At 40.3% G+C, this 26,111-nt stretch overlaps 1 protein-coding gene across 6 annotated transcripts in view; it reads left to right on the top strand.

Moving 5' to 3' along the window:
* TRAF3 (TNF receptor associated factor 3) overlaps positions 1 to 25,160 on the top strand; it is a 130,429-nt gene extending 105,269 nt beyond the window's left edge. For 5 of the 6 annotated variants that reach the window (XM_040411945.1, XM_040411946.1, XM_040411942.1 and 2 more), the window contains exons 5-11: positions 302 to 469; positions 7,683 to 7,763; positions 8,436 to 8,510; positions 14,288 to 14,380; positions 18,720 to 18,860; positions 23,432 to 23,600; positions 24,301 to 25,160. In XM_040411945.1, the coding sequence (XP_040267879.1) occupies positions 302 to 469; positions 7,683 to 7,763; positions 8,436 to 8,510; positions 14,288 to 14,380; positions 18,720 to 18,860; positions 23,432 to 23,600; positions 24,301 to 24,872 (1,299 nt within the window). In that variant the 3' untranslated portion in view covers positions 24,873 to 25,160. The remainder of the gene's footprint in view (positions 1 to 301; positions 470 to 7,682; positions 7,764 to 8,435; positions 8,511 to 14,287; positions 14,381 to 18,719; positions 18,861 to 23,431; positions 23,601 to 24,300) is intronic. The other variant, XM_040411947.1, reaches the window with a different exon arrangement.
* Positions 25,161 to 26,111: the final 951 nt, after the last annotated feature.

Genomic DNA, 26,111 nt, shown 5'->3' on the forward strand with positions numbered 1-26,111 from the left:
ATAGTTCCACAGAAGCTTGTGAGTCACTCGTTCGCCTTTCTGGAGTCAATGGAGGGGCGGCTTTAAGGAACCAGCTGCCATTTAGAAAGCTTTTTGACATCAGTCCTGTAAAGGGACTCGCACTCCGACCTGCCGACACATGGTCCATGTCTTTATCCTCAAGAGTTGGCGCGGCGGTATCATTTTCACACTGAGAAAATAATGACGTCATGTAGTTTATGGAAATCCAGTATAATGAGCTTAGACAGGTGGTAAACTGTGTGACAGGTTTATAATGGTATTTCTGCCTCTTTTTTCTTAGATACACTTAAAAAGTGATTGTCAGTTTGAAGAACTTTCCTGTCCTCGGGCCGACTGCAAAGAAAAAGTCATTCGTAAGGATCTCAGCGACCACATAGAGAAGACATGCAAATACAGAGAAACACCCTGCCAGTACTGCAAGAACCAAGTACCGCTGGTCGAAATGCAGGTAAAGTCGTAAGACAACGCAAACGGCCTCCTGCAACTTTGTTTGTGAAGATTCAATTTGTATAAAACGTATAGCCAATACTAAACTGTTATATGAAAAAGCCCAGGTCAGCGGAGCTTAAAGGCCATCTCCACCTGGTGCAATGTGTCCCTAAAGTAAAGTCCTTCTTCTTCCGTCACATTGTCTTATACGGTTTTCCTTTTTGTTTTCTTGAAGTTGCGTGCATTCCTGTGCATCCCGCTAGCTCAGTGGGAGGGACCTAAACAAGTCTGTGCACCGTAGAGCTGCTATGTATTATTATCGCCAACACTTTTCTGCCTATAGATACATGTAAGGCTACTTTCACACCAGCGTTTTTGCTGGATTCCATCATGGACAAAAAAAAACGCTCACGTCGCGGTAATACAACCATCTGCATCCGTTATGAAAGAATCCGGTTGTATTATGTTTTAAAATAGCCATGACAGATCCGTCGTGAACACCATTGAAAGTCAATGGCGGACGGATCCGTTTTCTATTGTGTCCGAGAAAACAGATCCGTCTCCATTGACTTACATTGTGAGTCTTGATCCGTCTTGTTCCGTACCACAGAATGAGGACGCGATGGGGACGCAACCAATGCATTCTGGCGCGTTCCGTTTTGTTCAGTTCAGTTTTGTCCCCATTGACAATGAATGGAGACAAAACGGAAGCGTTTTCCCCCCCGCTATTGAGATCCGTCATAGGAGAAAGGGAAAACGCTAATGTGAAAGTAGCCGAAGGAGGTGGTCGACCAAACGGGAAATACAGCGATTGCTATGCAGGGGCCGACTTGGACTAAAAATCAGCTCTGGAAGTATCACCCCCTTGCGGGTCCGCAATTCCGATCGGGGCCACACGTCGTGCGGCCCCATAAAAATGTATGGGTCCGCAATTCCGTTCCGCAAAATGCGGAATGGAATTGCAGATGTGTGAATGGACCCTTAGCCTGAGATCTGTATTTTTTTAAGATGGGGGAAAAAGGTACTGCATGCAGAACTTATTATTTATCTTTTTGGGCTAAAACGGATGCAAAATGTGCATAATAGATGCAACATGTTTATTTTTATTTTTTTGTTCTTCTGATGAATCAGAAGAACGGAAAATTAAACGATGATGTGAAACCAGCCTTACTTGGTCACTACTCAGACCAGACGCCTTTAAAGGGGTTGGTCCATCCCTACAGGAGTTATGGAAGCAGTGTGGCTTATTTTGCTATGCTGTTTGCATAGCTCCCATTCACTAGCCAGCCCACTCGAATGTTTCCCTAAGCCCGGCCACCTAGGGTTGGCGCTTGGTCCCATCTCGCTGTGGAAATGGTGAGCTGGGACAACCCCTAAAAAACAAATTCAGGCCCCAGATCAGACTACTCAATTTACCACACAGACACTACAAAAAGTAGATACAATGCACTCACACACTGCTTAAAGGCTATGTACACCTTTGGGGCAATTTTTATGATACTTTATTATTTATTAAAAATGTTCAGTTGTTTTTGAGATACAAGGATTAAAAATCAGTCTGTTTGCAGAGTATGACTTTCCAGTCCCATCAGCTGTCAGCTCATGTGAAGCCTCATCTCTGGTCTCCTGACCTCATCAAAACTCATTATAGCTAAACTCTTATGAAACGGATAGAAATATAGCTTAAATGAGTGTTGGGGAGGTCAGGAGATCAGAGATTAGGCTTCACATGAGCTGACAGCTGATGGGACTGAACAGTGATACTCTCCAAAACAACTGAACATTTTTATTAAAGACCAACTGAAAAAAATAATTTAAGTGCAATCATGAAAAGAATTGCCCAGATGGTGTCCATAGCCTTTAAAGCACACCACTAGCAAGAATCCCACAGCTCTCCAGTTCCCCCCCCCCCCACATTACTTACAATAATGACTGCCCCTATGCCCCTTATAACTATGATGTTGCAAAGGGTCCTGCACCCTGTTACATAGTTACATAGTTAATACGGTTAAAAAAAGACAAACATCCATCAAGTTCAACCAAGGGATAGGTGGGGACGCAAATCCCAGAAGGAAGTGAGACTCAGATTTCTACACGTTTTCTTAAGCATTAATGTTTTTTACTTTTAAGAATTCGTCTAAACCCTTTTTGAAACTGTCCACTGTTTCTGCTGTGACCACGTCCTGAGGAAGTCTGTTCCTATTTATCACTATTCTTACAGTAAAGAAGCTTTGACGCTTCCGGAGACTGAACTTTTTCTTCTCCAGTCGGAGGCAGCGCCCCCTTGTCTTTTGAGCACATTTTACATGGAACAGTTTTTCACCGTATTTTTTGTATGGCCCATTTATATACTTGTACAGGTTAATCATGTCCCCCCCTTAGACGTCTCTTCTCAAGACTAAATAAATTCAATTCTTTAATCTTTCTTCATAACTCAGACCCTCCATGCCCCTTATCAGTTTAGTCGCTCTCCTCTGTACTTTTTCCAGCTGCAGAGCATCCTTTCTAAGGACTGGTGCCCAGAACTGAACTGCATATTCCAGATGAGGCCGCACCAATGCTTTGTAAAGTGGTAATATTACATCCCTGCCCCGCGAGTCCATGCCTCGTTTAATGCATGACCATATACTGCTGGCCTTAGAAGCAGCTGATTGACATTGTGCTGTAATTTAATCTACGATCTACAAGGACACCCAGATCCTTCTCTATAATTTACTCTCCCAGTGTTACATCACCTAGGTCCCTAGGACATATGAAGCACAGAGGTTATTACTACCAAGATGCAGAACTTTACATTTGTCCACATTGAACCTCATTTGTCAAGTTGATGCCCAATCACTCAGATTGTCCCAGTCAGCTTGTAGTTTGTGGACATCTTCCATAGACTGTTCAGTACTACACAGCTCAGTGTCATCTGCAAAAATAGAAATGGGGCTATTAATCCCGTCCTTAAAGGGCTTCTGTCACCCCCCAAAAGTTATTTTTCATTTTTGGGCTAATTAAAATCCTTATAGTGCGATTATTCAATATATAGTGCTCTTACCTTTTTCTGTGGCTTAGTTTCTTTAAAAACCACACTTTTATAATATGTTAATTACCTCACTACCAGCGCCTGCGCACTTAGGAAGTGCTGAGGAAGCGAGCGTCCATCTCTCAGAGCGCCTGCGCCGAATGAAGACACGTAAGGCGCAGGCGCGGGATTTGAATTGCAGACAGGGCCAGCCAGAGGAGGAGAGCGCTCGCTGGCCCTGTCAATCAACAGGAGGAGGGGGCGTTTTTTTGAAAGGAGGATGCGGCGGCTACCAGCAAGTAACCGCCCTACTTGCTGGTAGCGAGGTAATTAACATATTATAAAAGTGCGGTTTTTAAAGAAACTAAGCCACAAAAAAAGGTAAGAGCCCTATATATTGAATAATCGCACTATAAGGATTTTAATTAGCCCAAAAATGAAAAATGACTATATTATGTCTATACCATCAATATTATTTTACAAAAAGATGTAATATTTCTGAATAGAGAATGCAATTTAAATACCGTAAAAAGCCCGAATGGCACAAAATAAAGCATTTCTGTAGAAAGCATTAATATCACCGGCCATTTCATCACCACGGTCCACGGGAAGACCGAGCAAGAGACTCTCAGAACAGAAGCCGTTCAAATAGAATATGGAAGTTATACCTAAAATGAACAATCAATATGGACGTCGCTGTGCTACCAACTCTCCCACCCCGAGTTAGGATTTGCCTTATCTCGTCAAATTTCCAAGTCAATGAAGGAAGTAAATACTGTATCAAAAGAATAAATGTAATCAGTATGAAAGATAGATAGCAGATTTGTCCCTATGACACCGGCCGACCTGTTACACGTGCACTTGGCTGCTGAAGGCGTCTGTGTTGGTCCCATGTTCATATGTGCCCACATTGCTGAGGAAAATGATGGTTTAATATATGCAAATGAGCCTCTAGGAGCAACGGGGGCGTTACCATTACACCTGGAGGCTGGAGGAGGGGGCGTTTTTTCAGATCGAGGATGCGGCGGCTACCAGCAAGTCCGCCCAACTTGCTGGTAGTGAAGAAATTTGCATATCACAAAAGTACGATTTTTACTGAAATTACAGCAAAGCCTGAGGTAAGAGGGGTATATATGGAATCTGCGTACATTAGCAAATAGATTAAGTCTAAAACTGAAAATTGCTGTTTGGGGGGTGACAGAAGCCCTTTAATATCATTAATAAATTAAACAATAAAGGGCCCAGCACTGAACCTTGGGGTCACCACTTATAACCCGGGACCATTCTGAATAGGAATCATTGACCACAACTCTCTGGACACGGTCCTTCAGCCAATTTTCAATTCAATTACAGACTATACTTTCCAAGCCTATAGACCTTACTTTACCTATTAAGCGTCTATGAGGGACAGTATCAAAAGCCTTTGCAAAATCCAGACACACTACATCCACAGCCGCCCCTCTGTCCAGGCCACTACTTACCTCACTACATCCACAGCCGCCCCTCTGTCCAGGCTACTACTTACCTCACTACATCCACAGCCGCCCCTCTGTCCAGGCTACTACTTACCTCACTACATCCACAGCCGCCCCTCTGTCCAGGCTACTACTTACCTCACTACATCCACAGCCGCCCCTCTGTCCAGGCTACTGCTTACCTGACTACATCCACAGCCACCCCTCTGTCCAGGCTACTACTTACCTCACTACATCCACAGCCGCCCCTCTGTCCAGGCTACTACTTACCTCACTACATCCACAGCCGCCCCTCTGTCCAGGCTACTGCTTACCTTTCTACATCCACAGCCGCCCCTCTGTCCAGGCTACTGCTTACCTCACTACATCCACAGCCGCCCCTCTGTCTAGGCTACTACTTACCTCACTACATCCACAGCCGCCCCTCTGTCCAGACCACTACTTACCTCACTACATCCACAGCCGCCCCTCTGTCCAGGCCACTACTTACCTCACTACATCCACAGCCGCCCCTCTGTCCAGGCTACTGCTTACCTCACTACATCCACAGCCGCCCCTCTGTCCAGGCTACTACTCACCTCCTCATAAAAACAAATCAGGTTAGTCTGACAACTTCTGTCCTTGGTAAACCCATGTTGGTTATCACTTAAAATATTATTTATAGTCACATTCTCCTGTATATAGTCCCTTAAGAGTCCTTCAAACATTTTTCCCACAGCAGAAGTTAAACTAACTGGTCTATAATTACCTGTGGAGTACCTTGATCCTTTTTTGAATATGGGCACCATGTTTGCCCTGCGCCAATCACTTGGCACTGTACCAGTACCTAGAGAATCTTTAAAAATTATTAACAGGGGCACAGCAATGGCTGAACTGAGCTCTTTAAGCATTCTTGGTTGTAATCCATCTGGACCCGGAGCTTTGTTCACATTTACCCTATTTAACTTCTCTTGGACCATATCCACAGTTAGCCAATTGAGTATATTACTGGATGTACCAACAGCCCAGAGGCCACAGATACCAGGCTCCTTTCTCTTCTTTTGTATATACAGAGCTAAAAAACCCATTTAGTAACTCTGCCTTTTCCTTCTCTTCAGTGACTACCCCCGCCCCTTTACCATTATTTAGGTGACCTACCTGCTCAGACCTAGGTTTTTTAGCATTTATATATTTAAATAATTTTTTGGGATTTGTTTTGCTCTCTTTTGCTACCTGCTGTTTGTTTTGTATTTTTGCAAATTTTATCTCCTTTTTACAGATTTTATTAAGCCCTTTGTAATCTTCAAACGCTACAGCTGAACCCTCAGATGTGTATTTTTTAAATGCTCTCTTTTTGTCTTTGCCATTTTTGCAGTAGCTATAAGCCATGGGGGGTTTAATTTTAGCCGTTTATACTTGTTACCTAAAGGAATACATTTTTTAGTGCAATTACTTAATGTGGATTTGAAGCTCTCCCATTTATCCTCAGTATTATTATGTGACAGTAGCTGCTCCCAGTCTATGCCCTGAAATGCTGCCCTCAACCCAGGGAAATTAGCCTTTTTGACATTCAGTGTCTTTGCTCTGCCTGACAGAGTTTGCTTCTTATGGTTTAGGGGGAATATAATTATATTGTGGTCACAATTACCTAGTGTTTCTCGAACAGTAACATTACCAACAAGCTCTGTATCATTAGAGATTACCAGATCCAACAGAGCATCGCCCCTAGTGGGAGCTTCTACAGACTGACCCATAAAGTGGTCCTGCAGAAGGTTAAGGAATCTTCTCCCCTTTGCGGTTGAGGCAGAACCATGACCCCAGTCAATGTCTGGGAAGTTAAAATCTCCCATTATGACCATTGTACCAGCCTGTGCCGCCCGCTCTATTTGATTATACAGTTGAACTTATATCTCCTCTGGGATGTTAGGGGGTCTTTAGATTACACCAAGTATTATTTTTTAAGTGTTTGTATCCCTTTGAACTTCAACCCATAAGGTTTCCACATCCTCCCCATCCGCACCCACAATTGCCTCTTTCACACTTGTCTTCAGATCACTCCTCACATACAGGCTCACGCCACCACCTTTTCTATTGACCCGGTCTTTCCTAAATAGTGTAAAACCCTGAATATTAACAGCCCAGTCATGTGAAGAGTCCAGTCAGGTCTCAGCCACGCCAACTGTGCAAAATTAAGTAAACACCACCGCAACTTTACCATGGTTTGCATAGAACTGCATTAATTCTAGAGCCGTTCTGTGCAAATTTTTGTAAAATAGCAGCAGTTTTGCCCTGATTTTGCACAAACAACTGCATTTTAACAATGGCGGGACACTTGTATTAGGGATCTGTCTAGTAGGGCACATTGCAATTCTCGGCAAGTTGCTAGGCAGTGTGATATACCACAGCCTGCAAAATACCCTGATGAGACCAGTCAGTGGAAGAATAAACAGCCTTTTCAGTGATTCGTAACAGTTGTTATGGGGGGGGGGGGGGGGTAATAATTTATCAAGGAATGGCATCAGAGGTATGCGTGAAAAATGCAGATTTAAAGGGGAAGTGCACAGGCTTTAGATACATGGTTGTTGCATGCATTCACTTCCATCCGACTTTATTCTTTGAAAGGAGTGATTTGCAGTCTGAAGGATGCTGTGGCTAGTAGCCATTTCTGAGAGATTTATTATTATTTTGGTGACCCGATAGCATTTTTTATTTTTTTTTGTGACTTTTTTATGCAGTCTTATAACTGTGTTACTTTTTGCCTTTTGCAGAATCATGAAGATATAGATTGCCCATCAGTCGTGGTGTCCTGTCCGCATAAATGCAGTGTAAAAAGTTTATTGAGAAGTGAGGTAGGTGCATTGCTGTGGATATGGAGGCCATGTCTTCTGTAGTTTTGTGTCAGGCACCTGTATACGCACTTGAGGGATGTAAATCTCTTAAGGCAATCACTTTCTGTAGCAGAGGCTGGTGGCTTCTAATGCTCCCCTTCCCCCTGAGCGTATGAAGCGACAGCTGGTGGTAGGGGTCCAGGAGATGAAGGGGGTCATTTTCTGACTGTTCGGAGATTTGACATTTTTGAATTTGAGTTTTTCCATGCTCGGCAGCACCTGGCTTTGCAGGGAGCCGAAGCCGGCGCTGTTCACTTGAATCAAGCAGTGTCGCCATAACGGAGACGAGCAGGGCTAAATCAGCAGTGCAACCCCGTATTATCAGACTTGTCGTTCACATTGGTTCCACAAATGTAAGAATCTCTGTACGATGTATAGGTAACACCAAAGAAAATAACTATTGCTGGCCATTACTAGACTGTACAGGAGATCTGACCACAATGACGCCCCTTCTCTGACATCACTTCCTGCTTTGCAGCTATTGGCTGAAGATGCACCTTACAGACTTCCTGTTCTGCCCGCCCACTACATGCACTCGTTCTATACTTTGTGACGCTGTGTTTGCATTGTTGTCTTACGAACCTTTTTTGGGAATTTTCACAAATATTACATTTTTATTTCCTCCCTCTCCAGCTGAATTCTCATTTATTAGAATGTGTGAACGCCCCCAGCACCTGCAGTTTTAAACGCTATGGCTGCAGTTTTAAGGTCAGTATTCCTGTTTTTCTTTGCGGGTTACATCCTCCGTTTCTCATTAATGGCTTGTATAAAGCAGAAAGTGTCCCCAAAGTTAATTGGCTTGTCCAGCTGTATTACATTTTATTTATTTATTTTTTTAGATTTGATTCACATTGGGTTAAAAATAATAATACTAAAAAAAACACAGTATTCCGTCTCACTGTTTACCTGCTGCTGTTTTGATGCATACCTGTTCCTGCTGTTCTCCACTTCCTGGTCCTGGAAATGCATGGCGATTCCTGCTCAGCCAATCACTGACCATAGTGGTGACCCACCTCAGTCTGTGATTGGCTGAGCTGGTCTTGCTGTGTATCGAGCCAGGAACTGGAGAGCAGCGGGCAATGGTGGAACAGCAACAGGGGATCAGTGTGGGGGAGCAATATATATATATGTACTGCTAAAATGAGTTTTGTGGTGTGTTGGAAATACAAGAGATATCAGCAGTAAGAGCTTGTTCACATCAGCATTGAAACAGCTTGCCTGTTATCCCATAATATATTGCAGGTTATTGTAGTAATTAGAGATGTCTTTCTTGGGGTTGGAGTCACTGATGTCATAGAGATTATTAGATCAGGTGTGCAGTAATGAGTGGCTTTTCTTTTTTTTTAGCAGACCTCCAGCTGATCACAAACTGAATATAGTTTTTAATGGGCAATTGTGGTTTACCCTAAAATTTTTAATAAATAACTCTTAAATGTCCTCATGTAAGCAAAACACATGCTAAATGTAATAATACAGCTGTTATGTTAAAGGATATAACCACTATAATACTGCCTCCTATGTACAAGAATACAACTACTATAATACTGCTCCTATGTACAAGAATATAACTACTATAATACTGCCTCCTATGTACAAGAATATAACTACTATAATACTGCCTCTATGTACAAGAATATAACTACTATAATACTGCTCCTATGTACAGGAATATAACTACTGTAATACTGCCTCCTATGTACAAGAATATAACTACTATAATACTGCTCCTATGTACAAGAATATAACTACTATAATACTGCTCTTATGTACAAGAATATAACTACTATAATACTGCCTCCTATGTACAAGAATATAACTACTATAATACTGCCTCCTATGTACAAGAATATAACTACTATAATACTGCTCCTATGTACAAGAATATAACTACTATAATGCTGCTCCTATGTACAAGACTATAACTACTATAATACTGCTTCTAAGTACAAGAATATAACTACTATAATACTGCTCCTATGTACAAGACTATAACTACTATAATACTGCTTCTAAGTACAAGAATATAACTACTATAATACTGCCTCCTATGTACAAGAATATAACTACTATAATACTGCCCCATATGTACAATAATATAACTACTATAATACTACCTCCTATGTACAAGAATATAACTACTATAATACTGCCTCCTATGTACAAGAATATAACTACTATAATACTGCCTCCTATGTACAAGAATATAACTACTATAATACTGCTCCTATGTACAATAATATAACTACTATAATACTGCTCCTATGTACAAGAATATAACTACTATAATACTGCTCCCTATGTACAAGAATATAACTACTATAATACTGCCTCCTGAGTACAGGAATATAACTACTATAATACTGCTCCTATGTACAAGACTATAACTACTATAATACTGCTCCTATGTACAAGAATATAACTACTATAATACTGCTCCGATGTACAAGAATATAACTACTATAATACTGCCTCCTATGTACAAGAATATAACTACTATAATACTGCTTCTATGTACAAGAATATAACTGCTATAATACTGCTCCTATGTACAAGAATATAACTACTATAATACTGCTCCTATGTACAAGAATATAACTACTATAATGCTGCTCCTATGTACAAGACTATAACTACTATAATACTGCTCCTATGTACAAGAATATAACTACTATAATACTGCTCCTATGTACAATAATATAACTACTATAATACTGCTCCTATGTACAAGAATATAACTACTATAATACTGCTCCCTATGTACAAGAATATAACTACTATAATACTGCTCCTATGTATAGGAATATAACTACTATAATACTGCTCCAATGTACAAGAATATAACTACTATAATACTGCTCCTATGTACAAGAATATAACTACTATAATACTGCTCCTATGTACAAGAATATAACTACTATAATACTGCTCCTATGTGCAATAATATAACTACTATAATACTGCTCCTATATACAAGAATATAACTACTATAATACTGCCTCCTATGTACAAGAATATAACTACTATAATACTGCCTCCTATGTACAAGAATATAACTAATACTGCTCCTATGTACAAAAATATAACTATTATATTCTTGTACATAGGAGGCAGTATTATAGCAGTTATATTCTTGTACATAGGGAGCAGTATTATAGTAGTTATATTCTTGTACATAGGAGCAGTATTATAGTAGTTATATTCTTGTACATAGGAGGCAGTATTATAGTAGTTATATTCCTGTACATAGGAGGCAGTATTATAGTAGTTATAATACTGCTCCTATGTACAAGAATATAACTACTATAATACTGCCTCCTATGTACAAGAATATAACTACTATAATACTGCCTCCTATGTACAAGAATATAACTACTATAATACTGCTCCCTATGTACAAGAATATAACTACTATAATACTGCTCCTATGTACAGGAATATAACTACTATAATACTGCTCCAATGTACAAGAATATAACTACTATAATACTGCTCCTATGTACAAGAATATAACTACTATAATACTGCTCCTATGTGCAATAATATAACTACTATAATACTGCTCCTATATACAAGAATATAACTACTATAATACTGCCTCCTATGTACAAGAATATAACTACTATAATACTGCCTCCTATGTACAAGAATATAACTAATACTGCTCCTATGTACAAAAATATAACTATTATATTCTTGTACATAGGAGGCAGTATTATAGCAGTTATATTCTTGTACATAGGGAGCAGTATTATAGTAGTTATATTCTTGTACATAGGAGCAGTATTATAGTAGTTATATTCTTGTACATAGGAGCAGTATTATAGTAGTTATATTCTTGTACATAGGAGGCAGTATTATAGTAGTTATATTCTTGTACATAGGAGGCAGTATTATAGTAGTTATATTCTTGTACATAGGAGCAGTATTATAGTAGTTATATTCCTGTACATAGGAGGCAGTATTATAGTAGTTATATTCTTGTACATAGGGAGCAGTATTATAGTAGTTATATTCTTGTACATAGGAGCAGTATTATAGTAGTTATATTCCTGTACATAGGAGGCAGTATTATAGTAGTTATAATACTGCTCCTATGTACAAGAATATAACTACTATAATACTGCCTCCTATGTACAAGAATATAACTACTATAATACTGCCTCCTATGTACAAGAATATAACTACTATAATACTGCTCCCTATGTACAAGAATATAACTACTAGTTATATTATAGTAGTTATAATACTGCTCCTATGTACAAGAATATAACTACTATAATACTGCCTCCTATGTACAAGAATATAACTACTATAATACTGCCTCCTATGTACAAGAATATAACTACTATAATACTGCTCCCTATGTACAAGAATATAACTAATACTGCTCCTATGTACAAAAATATAACTATTATATTCTTGTACATAGGAGGCAGTATTATAGTAGTTATATTCTTGTACATAGGAGGCAGTATTATAGTAGTTATATTCTTGTACATAGGAGGCAGTATTATAGTAGTTATATTCTTGTACATAGGAGCAGTATTATAGTAGTTATATTCCTGTACATAGGAGGCAGTATTATAGTAGTTATATTCTTGTACATAGGGAGCAGTATTATAGTAGTTATATTCTTGTACATAGGAGCAGTATTATAGTAGTTATATTATTGTACATAGGAGCAGTATTATAGTAGTTATATTCTTGTACATAGGAGGCAGTATTATAGTAGTTATATTCTTGTACATAGGAGGCAGTATTATAGTAGTTATATTCTTGTACATAGGAGGCAGTATTATAGTAGTTATATTCCTGTACATAGGAGCAGTATTATAACTACTATAATACTGCCTCCTATGTACAGGAATATAACTATTATAATACTGCTCCTATGTACAAGAATATAACTACTATAATACTGCCTCCTATGTACAAGAATATAACTACTATAATACTGCCTCCTATGTACAAGAATATAACTACTATAATACTGCCTCCTATGTACAAGAATATAACTGCTATAATACTGCTCCTATGTACAAGAATATAACTACCATAATACTGCTCCTATGTACAAGAATATAACTACTATAATACTGCTCCTATGTACAAGAATATAACTACTATAATACTGCTCCTATGTACAAGAATATAACTACTATAATACTGCCTCCTATGTACAAGAATATAACTACTATAATACTGCCTCCTATGTACAATAATATAACTACTATAATACTGCTCCTATGTATAAGAATACAACTACTATAATACTGCCTCCTATGTACAAGAATATCACTACTATAATACTGCTCCTATGTACAAGAATATAACTACTATAATACTGCTCCTATGTACAAGAATATAACTACTATAATACTGCCTCCTATGTACAAGAATATAACTACTATAATACTGCTCCTATGTACAAGAATATAACTACTATAATACTGCTCCTATGTACAAGAATATAACTACTATAATACTGCTCCTATGTACAAGAATATAACTACTATAATACTGCCTCCTATGTACAATAATATAACTACTATAATACTGCCTCCTATGTACAAGAATATAACTACTATAATACTGCTCCTATGTACAAGAATATAACTACTATAATACTGCTCCTATGTACAAGAATATAACTACTATAATACTGCTCCTATGTACAAGAATAGAACTACTATAATACTGCCTCCTATGTACAAGAATATAACTACTATAATACTGCCTCCTATGTACAAGAATATAACTACTATAATACTGCTCCTATGTACAAGAATATAACTACTATAATACTGCCTCCTATGTACAAGAATATAACTACTATAATACTGCCTCCTATGTACAAGAATATAACTACTATAATACTGCTCCTATGTACAAGAATATAACTACTATATTACTGCTCCTATGTACAAGAATATAACTACTATAATACCGCTCCTATGTACAAGAATATAACTACTATAATACTGCTCCTATGTACAAGAATATAACTACTATAATACTGCTCCTATGTACAAGAATATAACTACTATAATACTGCTCCTATGTACAAGAATATAACTACTATAATACTGCGTCCTATGTACAAGAATATAACTACTATAATACTGCTCCTATGTACAAGAATATAACTACTATAATACTGCTCCTATGTACAAGAATATAACTACTATAATACTGCTCCTATGTACAAGAATAGAACTACTATAATACTGCTCCTATGTACAAGAATATAACTACTATAATACTGCTCCTATGTACAAGAATATAACTACTATAATACTGCTCCTATGTACAAGAATAGAACTACTATATTACTGCCTCCTATGTACAAGAATATAACTACTATAATACTGCCTCCTATGTACAAGAATCACCAGGCGGTATATTTAAGCAGAGTTTTTATTTTTTTATTTTTTCGTGAACACGCTGCTTTTAGTCTGTAATTTTTACTTCTTTTCTGCTTTCAGGGAACAAACCAACAAATTAAAGCACATGAAGCCAGCTCTGCTGTTCAGCATGTAAATTTAATGAAAGAATGGAGCAGTTTTTTGGAAACCAAGGTTAGTTTTTCAAGTTTTTTTTGGCTCTCCGTGAAAGAGGAATGTAAAAAATGTATCCAGAAATGAAGAGAAGAGGCACTTGAATAAACACTGCTTACGTTTTCTTCCCCTCACAGGTTAAATGAATAGAAAAGTAACTGTAGTTCTGAAGGTTTTTTCTGCGTCTTTGTGGACTTTGTGGGGTTTTCTTCCTTTTACTTGATAGTTGTGAATCACTGGAAATCCCAGGATTTGCCAGTCTGACCACAGCCCTCTTCTTTGTATAAGGCAACAATCAATAAGGAACCGGGCCTTTCTTTCTTTCTCACAGATATTTTTGCTTTTTCGCTTTTATATTGTTTCATGTTTCACAAGGCAAAATTCAAGTAGTTTTTTTTTTTAATATTGCAAAATTCCTTCCTTTTTCTTTCCTGACTAAATAAAGATGTTTAGAACCCCATTAAGTAGTCACTTTAAGGGTATGTTCACATCAACATTACATAGCGTGTATTTTATAGTAGGGTCCATGACAGAAATCTGAGGCTGACAACTCCATTCTCCCAGCAAGAATTAACCCTGTTGTCATTCAGTGGGACTAATCTACGATCTCCATCCACAATGTAGTTTTTTTTTCAGTATGATGTAGACAAAAATCTGAAATGTTTTTTTTCTGAATAGGTTACACCCTGAGGAATTGTTCTTTTAACCCCTTCCCGACATGTGACGTACTATTACGTCACTGAAGTCAGCGACTTCCCGCATTTTGACGTAATAGTACGTCATGGTGATCGGGCGGGCACCTGAGCGGAGCGTGCCCGATCACTGCAGGGGTCCGGCAGTCCCTGGTAGCCGGGCGTCCGGCTGTATCCGCCGGCGGATTAACCCCTTTTTTGCCGCGGTCAGCGCAGACCGCGACATAGTAGTGGTTTGCTACGGGTGAAGGAGCGCATCGAATCCCCGCGCTGCTTTGGCAGGGACCCGATGCGTGACGAGGCAGCCTGATGCTGTGCAGAGACTGCCCAATGCCTTGCATGGCATGGGGACCTGCCTTCTACTTGTGCCTAGGAGATCCAGCCTCAGGCCTAGGCTAACAGGCAATGCAGATGTATTGTAAAGCATTGCAGAGGGGATCAGACCCCCAAAAGTTAAAGTCCCATAGTAGGACAGAAATAGTGTAAAAAAAAAAAAAGTGTTTTTAATAAAAAAAAATTAAGTTTCAAGTTAAAAAAAAAACAAAAACACACCTTTTCCCAGATTTCTTAATAAAAAATAGAAAAAAAAGGAAAAACACACATATTAGGCTGGCTCTATAAATATATCACATGATCCACCCGGTCCGATAAACACCATAAAAAAAAAAAACAGTGTAAAAAAAAAAAAAAAAAGCCATTTTTGTCACCTTACATCACAAAAAGTGCTACACCACGCGATCAAAAAGGAATATGTCGAACAAAATGGTACCAATAAAACCGTCACCTCATCCCGCAAAAAATGAGACCCTACCTAAGACAATTAGTAAAAAAATTTAAAAAAACTGACTCTCAGACAATAGACACTAAAATATGATTTTATTTTTGCTTCAAAACTGCTATTATTGTGCTGAAGAGAATTTTTTTTAAAAAAAGTAGACAAATTAGGTATTGCTGCGTCCGTAACAACCTGCTCTATAAAAATATCACACGACCTAACCCCTCAGGTGCATACCTTTAAAAAATAAAAACTGCCAAAAAAGCAATTTTTTTGTCACCTTACATCACAAAAATTGCAACACTGAGCAATCAAAAAGGCGCATGCCCCCCCCCCCCTCCAGAATAGTACCAATCAAACCATTCCCTCATTCCACAAAAAATGAGACCCTACCTAAGGCAATCGGTCAAAAAATAAAAAAGCTATGGCTCTCAGGCTATGGAGACACTAAAACATCATTTTTTGGTTTCAAAAATGCTATTATTGTGTAAAACTTAAATAAAATAAAGTATACATATTAGGTATTGCCATGTTCGTATTGATCTGCTCTATAAAAATATTACATGACCTAACCCCTCAGATGAACGCTGTAAAAAAATAAAAATAAAAACTGTCACCTTGCCTCATAAAGTGTTATAATGAATGATCAAAAAATCATATGTACCCCAAAATGGTACCAATAAAACTGGCACCTTATCCCATAGTTTCCAAAATGGGGTCACTTTTTGGGAGTTTCTACTCTAGGGGTGCATCAGGGGGGCTTCAAATGGGACATGGCATCAAAAAACCAGTCCAGCAAAATCTGCCTTCCAAAAACCATATGGCGCTCCTTTTCTTCTGCGCCCTGCATTGTGCCCGTACATCCGTTTACGACCACGTGTGGCGTGTTTCTGTAAACTGCAGAATCAGGGTAATAAATATTGAGTTTTGTTTGGCTGTTAACCCTTGATGTGTTAAAGAAAAAAATGGATTAAAATGGAAAATCTGCTAAAAATGTGAAATTTAGAAACTTCATCTCCATTTTCCTTTAATTCTTGTGGAACACCTAAAGGGTTAACAAAGTTTGTAAAATCTGTTTTGTGTAACTTGCGGGATGTAGTTTCTACAATGGGGAAATGACCCCTATGTAAGCCCCACAAAGTGACTTCAGACCTGAAATGGTCCTTAAAAAGTGGGTTTTGGAAATTTTCTTAAAAATGTCATGATTTGCTTCTAAACTTCTAAGCCTTCCAACGTCCTAAAATAATAAAATGACATTTACAAAATGATGCCAACATAAAGTAGACACATGGGGAACGTTAAGTAATAAATATTTTATTAGGTATCACTTTCTGTTTTAAAAGCAGAGAAATTTAAATTTTGAAAATTGCGAATTTTTCTAAATTTGGGGTAAATTTGGGATTTTTTCATAAATAAAGGTAAAATTTATGACTATCATGAAGTACAATGTGTCATGAGAAATCAATCTCAGAATGGCTTGGATAAGTAAAAGTGTTCTAAAGTTATTACCACATAAAGTGACATGTGTCAGATTTGCAAAAAATGGCCTGGTCAGAAGTGCAAAAAGTGGCCCGGGGTAGAAGGGGTTAAAGGTTGTCCCGTAAACAATATTTAAAATATTTCAGACCAGCACCTGGATCTGAATACTTTTGTAATTGCATGTAATTAAAAAATTTTATATAGCCAGTGAGTTATTCACTCAAATCTATCTGTATAGCGCCACCTGCTGTTTGCCCCATTTGTTTTTTTATTCTCTGTCCAGCTCATTTAGGCTACTTTCACACTTGCGGCAGAGGATTCCGGCAGGCAGTTCCGTCACCGTAACTGCCTGCCGGATCCGGTAATCTGGATGCAAACTGATGCATTTGTGAGACGAATCCGGATGCGGATCCGTCTGACAAATGCATTGCAATACCGGATCCGTCTTTCCGGTTGTCATCCGGAAAAACGGATCCGGTCTTTATTTTTTTTCACATTTTTAAAGAAAGAACTGATCCGTCAATGCGGCAATTTTAATGCTGGATCCGACACTAATGCATTTCAATGAAAATTAATGCTGGATCCGGCATTCCGGCAAGTGTTCAGGATTTTTGGCCGGAGAGAAAAATGCAGGTATTTTCTCCGGCAAAAAAAAACGTAAGAGAGACTGAACTGATGCATCCTTAACGGATTGCTCTCCATTCAGAATGCATTAGGATAAAACTGATCAGTTCTTTTCCGGTATTGAGCCCCTAGGACGGAACTCAATACCGGAAAAGAAAAACGCTAATGTGAAAGTACCCTAAGGTTGACATGCTCAGTTTCATCCTGTAGCAGAAAGGACACACCCTACTGAGAAATTGCACGTCCCCTGAGCAGCCAGCTTGAACTAGATCTAGCAGCAATAAATGGGCAGATTTTTGGATCCACGTGATGTACATGGCTGGTTCTAAGTTTGTTAGAGATTGTCATGTGCTATATGAAATCTGTTATATATTTTTTTTATATTACTCTTGGGAAAACCCCTTTACAAAATGTTTTAAAGGGTTATCCAAGTGTTGAATACTGATGACCTATCCGGTGGGGTCCCACTGCAGACGCCCCCGGCTATTATCTGTTTTAGAGATTTAGCACCTTGGCCTCTTCCTAGGCCAGTGACCTCGCGAACATGGCCTAAGCGCAGCTCAGTCCCTTTCACGATCTAAGTTACGGATGATGATAAAAAAAATACCCACCGGTCAGAAATCCATATAATATTCCATATCTGCTCTACTGCAGCCATTGTTTCTTTCCCGCACCCGGTAGCTTCGCACGGAATCCGCCTGTTGTAACTTGTCAATGAGGTTTAGGAATTTTCTCTATAAACCGACAATTAATATATCATTTTTTATTTTCATTTATTTTTTAATTCCAGGTGTCGAAACTACAAAACGAAAGCTCTGAAAAAAACAAAAGTATCCAGCTATTGCATAACCAGATGTGTAACTTCGAAGTGGAGATCGAAAGACATAAAGAGCTGTTAAGAAACAATGAGGCGAAAATTCACCAGTTACAGGTAAAAACAAAATCATACATATAAACGCAGAATATGTGTCAATATTGTGGGGGGTTTTTCTAATATTTTAACTTTTTTTATGCTACATTGCATTTTCAGCCTGGGATATTCCCTTTTTTTTTCTAAAAAAATTGACAAACAGTTTTTGTGTCATAGAATCCAAATGGAAACATTGATGTCTCCTATTATACAAGAGTTTTTGGTCTTTGGATGCGATACCCGTCCTGCACCCTCTGTATCAAGAATAAGCCAAAAATCGAAAAGATCAATGTTTTAGTGATTTTCCCAAGTCGGTCGTCAACTTTTTTATATTATTCCTGCTAGAAGTTTATGAATAAAGGTACAACTGTTAGTGTTACCAGTTAGGGGTGTTCCTCTGCACATTCTGACTCTGTCCAATCAGTGATGTCCGTGCCAGACTGTGCAGGGACACGCCCTCAACTGGTAACACCCAGTTGTACCTTTTCTTCATAAACTTCTGCATGGATACCGGAGGAACGGTACAATATACAGTTAAAAGAATAGAGGCTCCAGAATTGTTATTGCAGGTGGTTACTAAAGCAGACATGTCATGAGAGGGGACAGGTCCTCTTTAAACTTGGCCACGTGAATACTTATTCCTCTAGGAATCTGTTAACCTCCGGGGCGTTCTGTCTGGGCCAGAATCTCGTGTGATGGGGACGATGAAGTAGAGGTCAGTAAGCAGCTTAAAAATATAACAAAAAATAGAATAGTAGCGGTGAAATCCTTCCCGCACCAGTCACTTCTCAAATCCTTCCCGCACCAGTCATGACAGAACTGAAACAAAAAGTTAGAAGTCCCCGCTGCCTCATTTTAACACTGGTCCATTCATCGCACGAGACGAGAATCTTAGGCTAAACATAAAGGGGTTGTCCGGCCCCTTGATTTATTTAATTTTTTTACCAAAAGCACAGAAATAACAAATTGAGTGATACTTTACCGACCCCCCTTGCAGCCACTTTCGGGGTCCCCCGCCATTCTCTGTATTCTGCCCTCTAGCTATGACTTTTTGACCTTTGACCGCAGTGGTTTCTCTTCTGTGTTGAGATGTCATCACTGTAGACAGGAATCCTAGAGCAGCGGAGGACTCAAGAAGAGCCTGCAGGGAATTGGTTTGGGGAGTATTACTTGTTTTCAAATATTTTTTTTTTAATTTTAGCATTTTACACTTTTGGTAAAAATTTCAACTAACTGGACAACCGCTCTGTCGCTGTTCAGAGAAATGGTTTTGGCTTAATTCCCATCTGATGTAAAATAACAAAATATTACTGACTGTTAACATCATTTTGGAGACCTCAGCAGTTTGGTGTGAATTTTGCCTTTAAATGGAATCTGTCAGCAGTTTTGACCATGCTAAACTGGTGACCGCACTAGGTAGAGGCTGGGGAAAGCAGGACAAACACACCATTTGTGGAGCTTTTCTCATTAAGAGAAGAAAATCCAGCACTTTAAAATCTTCAATGCGCTTTATTTGATATTGTAGCAAAATGACTCCCAGAGACAGAACCTCCACCCCGGCAACGCGTTTCGAACACAGGTGTGTTCTTAGTCGTAACGGAATGTGACCACGCTGATAAACCTTATTTTACTAGGGTAAACTCCACCCTCGGGTAGGGAGGGGGGAGAAATTACCCAGGCTTTAATTCATTTATATAAAAAACAGGTGAGTGGTCACATAAACTTACCACACGTAACATACATATAAAGATACATAATAAATAACATTCTCGCAATATTTGTATCTATATCCAAACAAACAGTAAAACAATGGACATGTTTATAATAACTTGTTATCATGATTGTTAAAAATCATCAGTTGTGAGAATATGAACTTTTATTCAGCCATATTCTGCTCACAGGAGGCGGAGCTTCACTGTGAATCATCTTCTGATTGGATGCTACAGCTGTCACTCGGAGTGAAGGAGAGGGCTGTGAATCTGCTTTCTGCAGAGAGCACTGCCTAGTGAGGGAGCAGAACCTGGCAGAATAAAACTTCATATTCACACTATTCCTGTGTTTTGTCCTGCTCCTTCCCCAGACCCTTCCTAGTCAGCAGTTTAACATGGTCAAAACCACTCGGCCATGTGCAAGCCGCCATTTTTTTAATTTTTATTTAACTCCTGTGCAAACCGGACCAGAATAGGACATGTTCTGTGTTTTTTTTTTTTCCGGACATCTTTTGCGGCCCCATTGAAATGAACGATGTGTCGAATGCGAATCGGAGGCGGACCGTGAATACGGTTGTGTGCATGGAGCCTAATCCAGAACCTCAAGGGCCCCATTCATGCTGGATTTATTTTTCTCTGGTATCAAATGAAAAGCGAATTCTTTGCACTCGAGTTGAGACGGCTTCCTTCACTGGATCCCCTCGCTCTCCACACTAATCGCCATCGTGTTCTCAGGCTGATGAGATATCGGAGAGGAGGAACTGACGACGCGGCTCAGACCTTTCTCGTTCTGACGCATCAGTTTCACAATTGTCTCAAATGGGCAATTTCTTTGAAAAGATTTGCATTTCTTCGTGTAGATCCCAGAGTCTGTCAGTGGCTTATGTAAGAGGATGGAGGCTGGGGCGAGAAGTCCACGGGGCCCCCATGTCACCCCCAGGCTGTGGTTCTTGAGCAGCTTTATGCAATCTTTTATTCCCTGTTATCAGACTAGAGAGAGGCTGGACGTAATGAGGGGTAGTGCACAAAGCTCCCTGCACCCCCCCCCCCATGATGGTGCCAGGATAACGATGAGATTGCAGGCACTTGGCATCAGGGATATTCCCACCATAAGCGTATTGATTAGCTCTACCAGACATGTGTGATTGGTAAGGACTGAATCATTGGCACGCCCCCCTAAAGCCTCAAATAAAATTGGCATGGTGCTGGGTAAAGTGCAGCGCCCAACTTCGACTTTGTCTGGAAACAGCCCCACACCTGACCTGGCACTTTGCTGGGGTTGTAAGACGGCCCCATTGACTCTTCCTAGGTATTAGGCGGACACTCGACAAGCAGACATGGCTACCCTATTATATTGATGTACCGGAGGGCTCCATGTTGTGTTAGGGAATTGCTATTTATGCAGGTTTTGCACATTTTGGCGTAGGTCCACCGCAGATCTCATGAATTCGTGTCGTCGCTGGCACAACCCAGCTGTGGTTTACTTGTGGCTGCAAGACTTGCAGGAAATACCCAATGTGGTTTGGTTGCGAGCGCCTGTCATGTACTAGGGTTAGAAATGTTAATGTTGAAACAAAGGGCTTGTTCACACAAATGCTTGAAGCCCGTGCTGTGGACCGCAAATTGCGGTCCGCAATGCACGGGCACCGACCATGGGGATCGTAGACCCATTCACTTGAATGGGTCCGCGATCCCTCCGTTCCGCAAAAACATAGCACATGTTCTATCTTTTTGCGGTGCGGAGGCACGGAACGGAACCCCAGGAAGCACTCCATAGTGCTTCCGTAGTGTTCCGTTACGCATCTCTGGATTTACGGATCCATTGAAGTGAATGGGTCCGCATCCATGATGCAGAATGCACACGGAACGGTGCCCGTGTATTGCGGATCCGCAAATGCAGTCCGCAATACGGAAACGGGCATCACACGTTCATGTGCATGAGCCCAAAGACTGCGGACAGATCAGCAGAACCACTGATCCTTAACCTTAATAATCTGTGTCTGGATTCTCAAGTCTGTCAGTCCAGTATAATAATATATCATTAATCTATATATAAAAGCTGAGTCGCACTGCAAATATATGGCGTTATCCTGTACTGATCCTGTATTATACTCCAGAGCTGCACTCACTATTCTGCTGGTGGAGTCACTGTGTACATACATTACATTACTTATCCTGTACTGATCCCGAGTTACATCCTGTATTATACTCCAGAGCTGCACTCACTATTCTGCTGGTGGAGTCACTGTGTGCATACATTACATTACTTATCTTGTACTGTTCCAGAGTTACAGCCTGTATTATACCCCAGAGCTGCACTCACTATTCTGCTGGTGGAGTCACTGTACATACATTACTTATCCTGTACTGATCCTGAGTTACATCCTGTATTATACTCCAGAGCTGCACTCACTATTCTGCTGGTGGAGTCACTGTGTACATACATTACATTACTTATCCTGTACTGATCCAGAGTTACAGCCTGTATTATACTCCAGAGCTGAACTCATTATTCTGCTAGTGCAGTCACTGTGTGCATACATTACTTATCCTGTACTGATCCCGACTGCACTAACTATTCTGCAGCTTCACAGCTGAAATCTCCCAGTGTTCCCTGGTTGTAGATTGTCTGAGCAGAGCTTGCCGTGGTGATTGGTATTGTGGGAAGTGTTGACTTTACACCAGGTTCTGTAGTCATCTGATCCGGTAAATCCACTGTCCCCTCACACTATGTGAGCACAATGCTGCCATTGACAAGCTTGCTGACTGTTTCCAATAACAGCCAGTGAGGATTATTTCATTTCATTTTCAGTGCATTCTCTATTTATTTTTATTTTTTATTTTTATTACAACTTTTATTTTTTTATATATATCTGTTCACAGAGGGTGATTGAAGGCCAAGCAGACAAACTGAAGGACTTAGACAAGGAAATCCGAAGCATGCGGCAGACGGGAGACGACGACGATAGTGTGAAAAACAGCGTTGAGTCATTAAAAACTCGTTTGTCCCAATTAGAAACCATGAGTAAAACCGCAGTTGCTTGGAACCCTGGTGAGAGCCGTATCCATCTCTACATGACTAAGAAAGTGACAGAAAGCCGTTCCTTAAAGGGGATGTCTCCCCTGCAACATTGGTGGCACATCGCTAGGATGTCTGATGGGTGCCGGTCCCAGAACGTGACGCCCAAAGTTAGGGAGAAGCGCATTGCACATAAGCGGCCGCCCCCATTCATTTCTATGGGAGTCCTCTAGAAATGAATGGAGAATGCACTGTGCATGTGCGGCCATCGCTCCGTGCACTCCCATAGAAATTGTGGGTGGCCGCACATGTGCGGTGCTCTCTCCATTCATTTTTATGCCACTTCCGAAAATATCCAAGCCCCCATAGAAATGAATGGAGGGTAGCCGCGCTCTCGTTCCCTTTGGAAGCTTCGTTCAATGTCGTCTGACATTGGTGGCGATTAACCCCTTTAATCTAATCTTTTGATTAATATTGGGTACAGTAATACCCCCAGCTCCATGGCTAGCTGTGCATGGCCCAGTTCCTTTCCTTGATGACGAGGAAAGAATTGGAGCAGTCTTCTGAATGATAGGGATCTGTTCCATTATTCATCCTAGTCCATGAATATAATACCCCAACTGCAGTGAACACTGACACCTAGACTGCGCAGTAGGACAGGGATGTAAATATGACTGGCAATGCGCTATATATGCTATTCCTGAGTAACAAGTGTTTTTCCCCCCTCCTCAAGGTGTCTTGGAGACTCAGATCAATAGACACGATCAGATGCTGAGCGTTCACGACATCCGCCTGGCCGATATGGACCTCCGGTTCCAAGTGCTGGAGACTGCGAGTTACAACGGGATCCTGATCTGGAAGATCCGGGATTACAAGAGACGGAAGCAGGAGGCTGTCATGGGGAAGACGCTATCTTTGTACAGCCAGCCCTTTTACACCGGATACTTTGGGTACAAGATGTGCGCAAGGGTCTATCTGAACGGGGACGGCATGGGCAAGAACACGCACCTGTCGCTGTTCTTCGTGATCATGAGAGGAGAGTACGACGCGCTGCTGACTTGGCCCTTCAAACAAAAAGTCAGCCTCATGCTCATGGACCAGGGGCCGTCAAGACGGCATTTAGGGGACGCCTTTAAGCCAGACCCAAACAGCAGCAGCTTCAAGAAACCCACCGGGGAAATGAACATCGCCTCCGGTTGCCCCGTATTTGTCGCCCAAAGCGTCTTGGAGAACGGGACGTACATTAAAGATGATACTATTTTTATTAAAGTCATAGTGGATACCTCGGACCTGCCAGACCCTTGAGAACAGGCGGCAAGGTGTTGTCAGGTAGAAGACAGACCAGCTTCGGGGTGTTTTGTATGTCGGTCATGAAGGAGGGAGGTCCGAAGGTTTTAAAGGAGGAGCGGTCGGCGCTCGGGCAGGAGGCTCTGAAGGAACAAGGACGGCGGAGTCTGACGTGCGGCCCCACAACTTACCGCGCCAAGGATCGAAATCTATATGTTGTGCTGATGAGAATGTTGGATATATTACAAACTTTAAGAGTAGTGTGACCATTGTGAAAGTTGCAGTTGTAATTTTTAATTTTTTTTGGGCCGGGGAGGTGGGGGGGGGGGGGGGGGGTTATGGGGTTGATCGGGGATGTAGGGATTAGGGTGGGAGGGATTTCCTTTGGGGGGGAGGGAATTGGCAATTTTTTATTTAAAAAAAAAATTGCTTGTTTTTATTTTCCCCAAAGATTATTATTTATATTTTTTAAGATCCCAAGTTCTTCCTATTAACCCATTGGGTGCTAGACTTGGCCGCCATCAGCAATAATTCTCTGTTGATACCGGCTTCAAATGGGTTAATGTAGGGGGGGTGTGGGGAGTCCTGGAGGAAAAACTGTCCTTCCAAGGACAGTCGCCTTATCATTAATATTATTATCATTTTTAATTTCTCATATCTTGTGGTCACCGGCGATGAATTCAGCATCTCTCTCCTAATGCCATTGACTTTCATATCTACCGAAGTTACTGTTGTGGGTGGTCCTCACAAGACATTTAATTTCTTATTTTTTTTTACATTTTTACTTTCTTTTTTTGCTCGTGAATACGCTTAAAGTTCCTAACAGAAATGGTTTTTGTTAGCACTTCTAAGCTGTTCAGTGTTTGTATTATTTCACTTTTGAAATGTAAAACCAACTACATGTCGTAGGTTATGACAAAAATACCAATTATAATTATTATTATTATTATTATTATTATTATTACATACCTGGACGCTTCTTCGATGCCGTGCATCAGAAAACAGGCTCCGGCTTTCACCCTAAACTAGGGGTTTGTTGAACTTTGGAGTTCTCAATAAATTACTTTCATGGTTTCTCTGCATTGAAATGATTGAACGAAAAATTTCAGCAATTTGTTTTTAGCTTTTACAGGGTTAGAGTAGAATTCTGCCTTTTTCCGCTGTGTGGCCTCCTGCAGCTTTGCTCTGTGCGGCCTCCGGCAGTTTTGCGCCGTGTGGCCTCCTGCAGCTTTGCGCTGTGCGGCCCCCTGCAGCTTT

The sequence above is a fragment of the Bufo bufo genome, chromosome 11, assembly GCF_905171765.1.
Source record: "Bufo bufo chromosome 11, aBufBuf1.1, whole genome shotgun sequence".
In the NCBI taxonomy this organism is placed as follows: domain Eukaryota; kingdom Metazoa; phylum Chordata; class Amphibia; order Anura; family Bufonidae; genus Bufo; species Bufo bufo.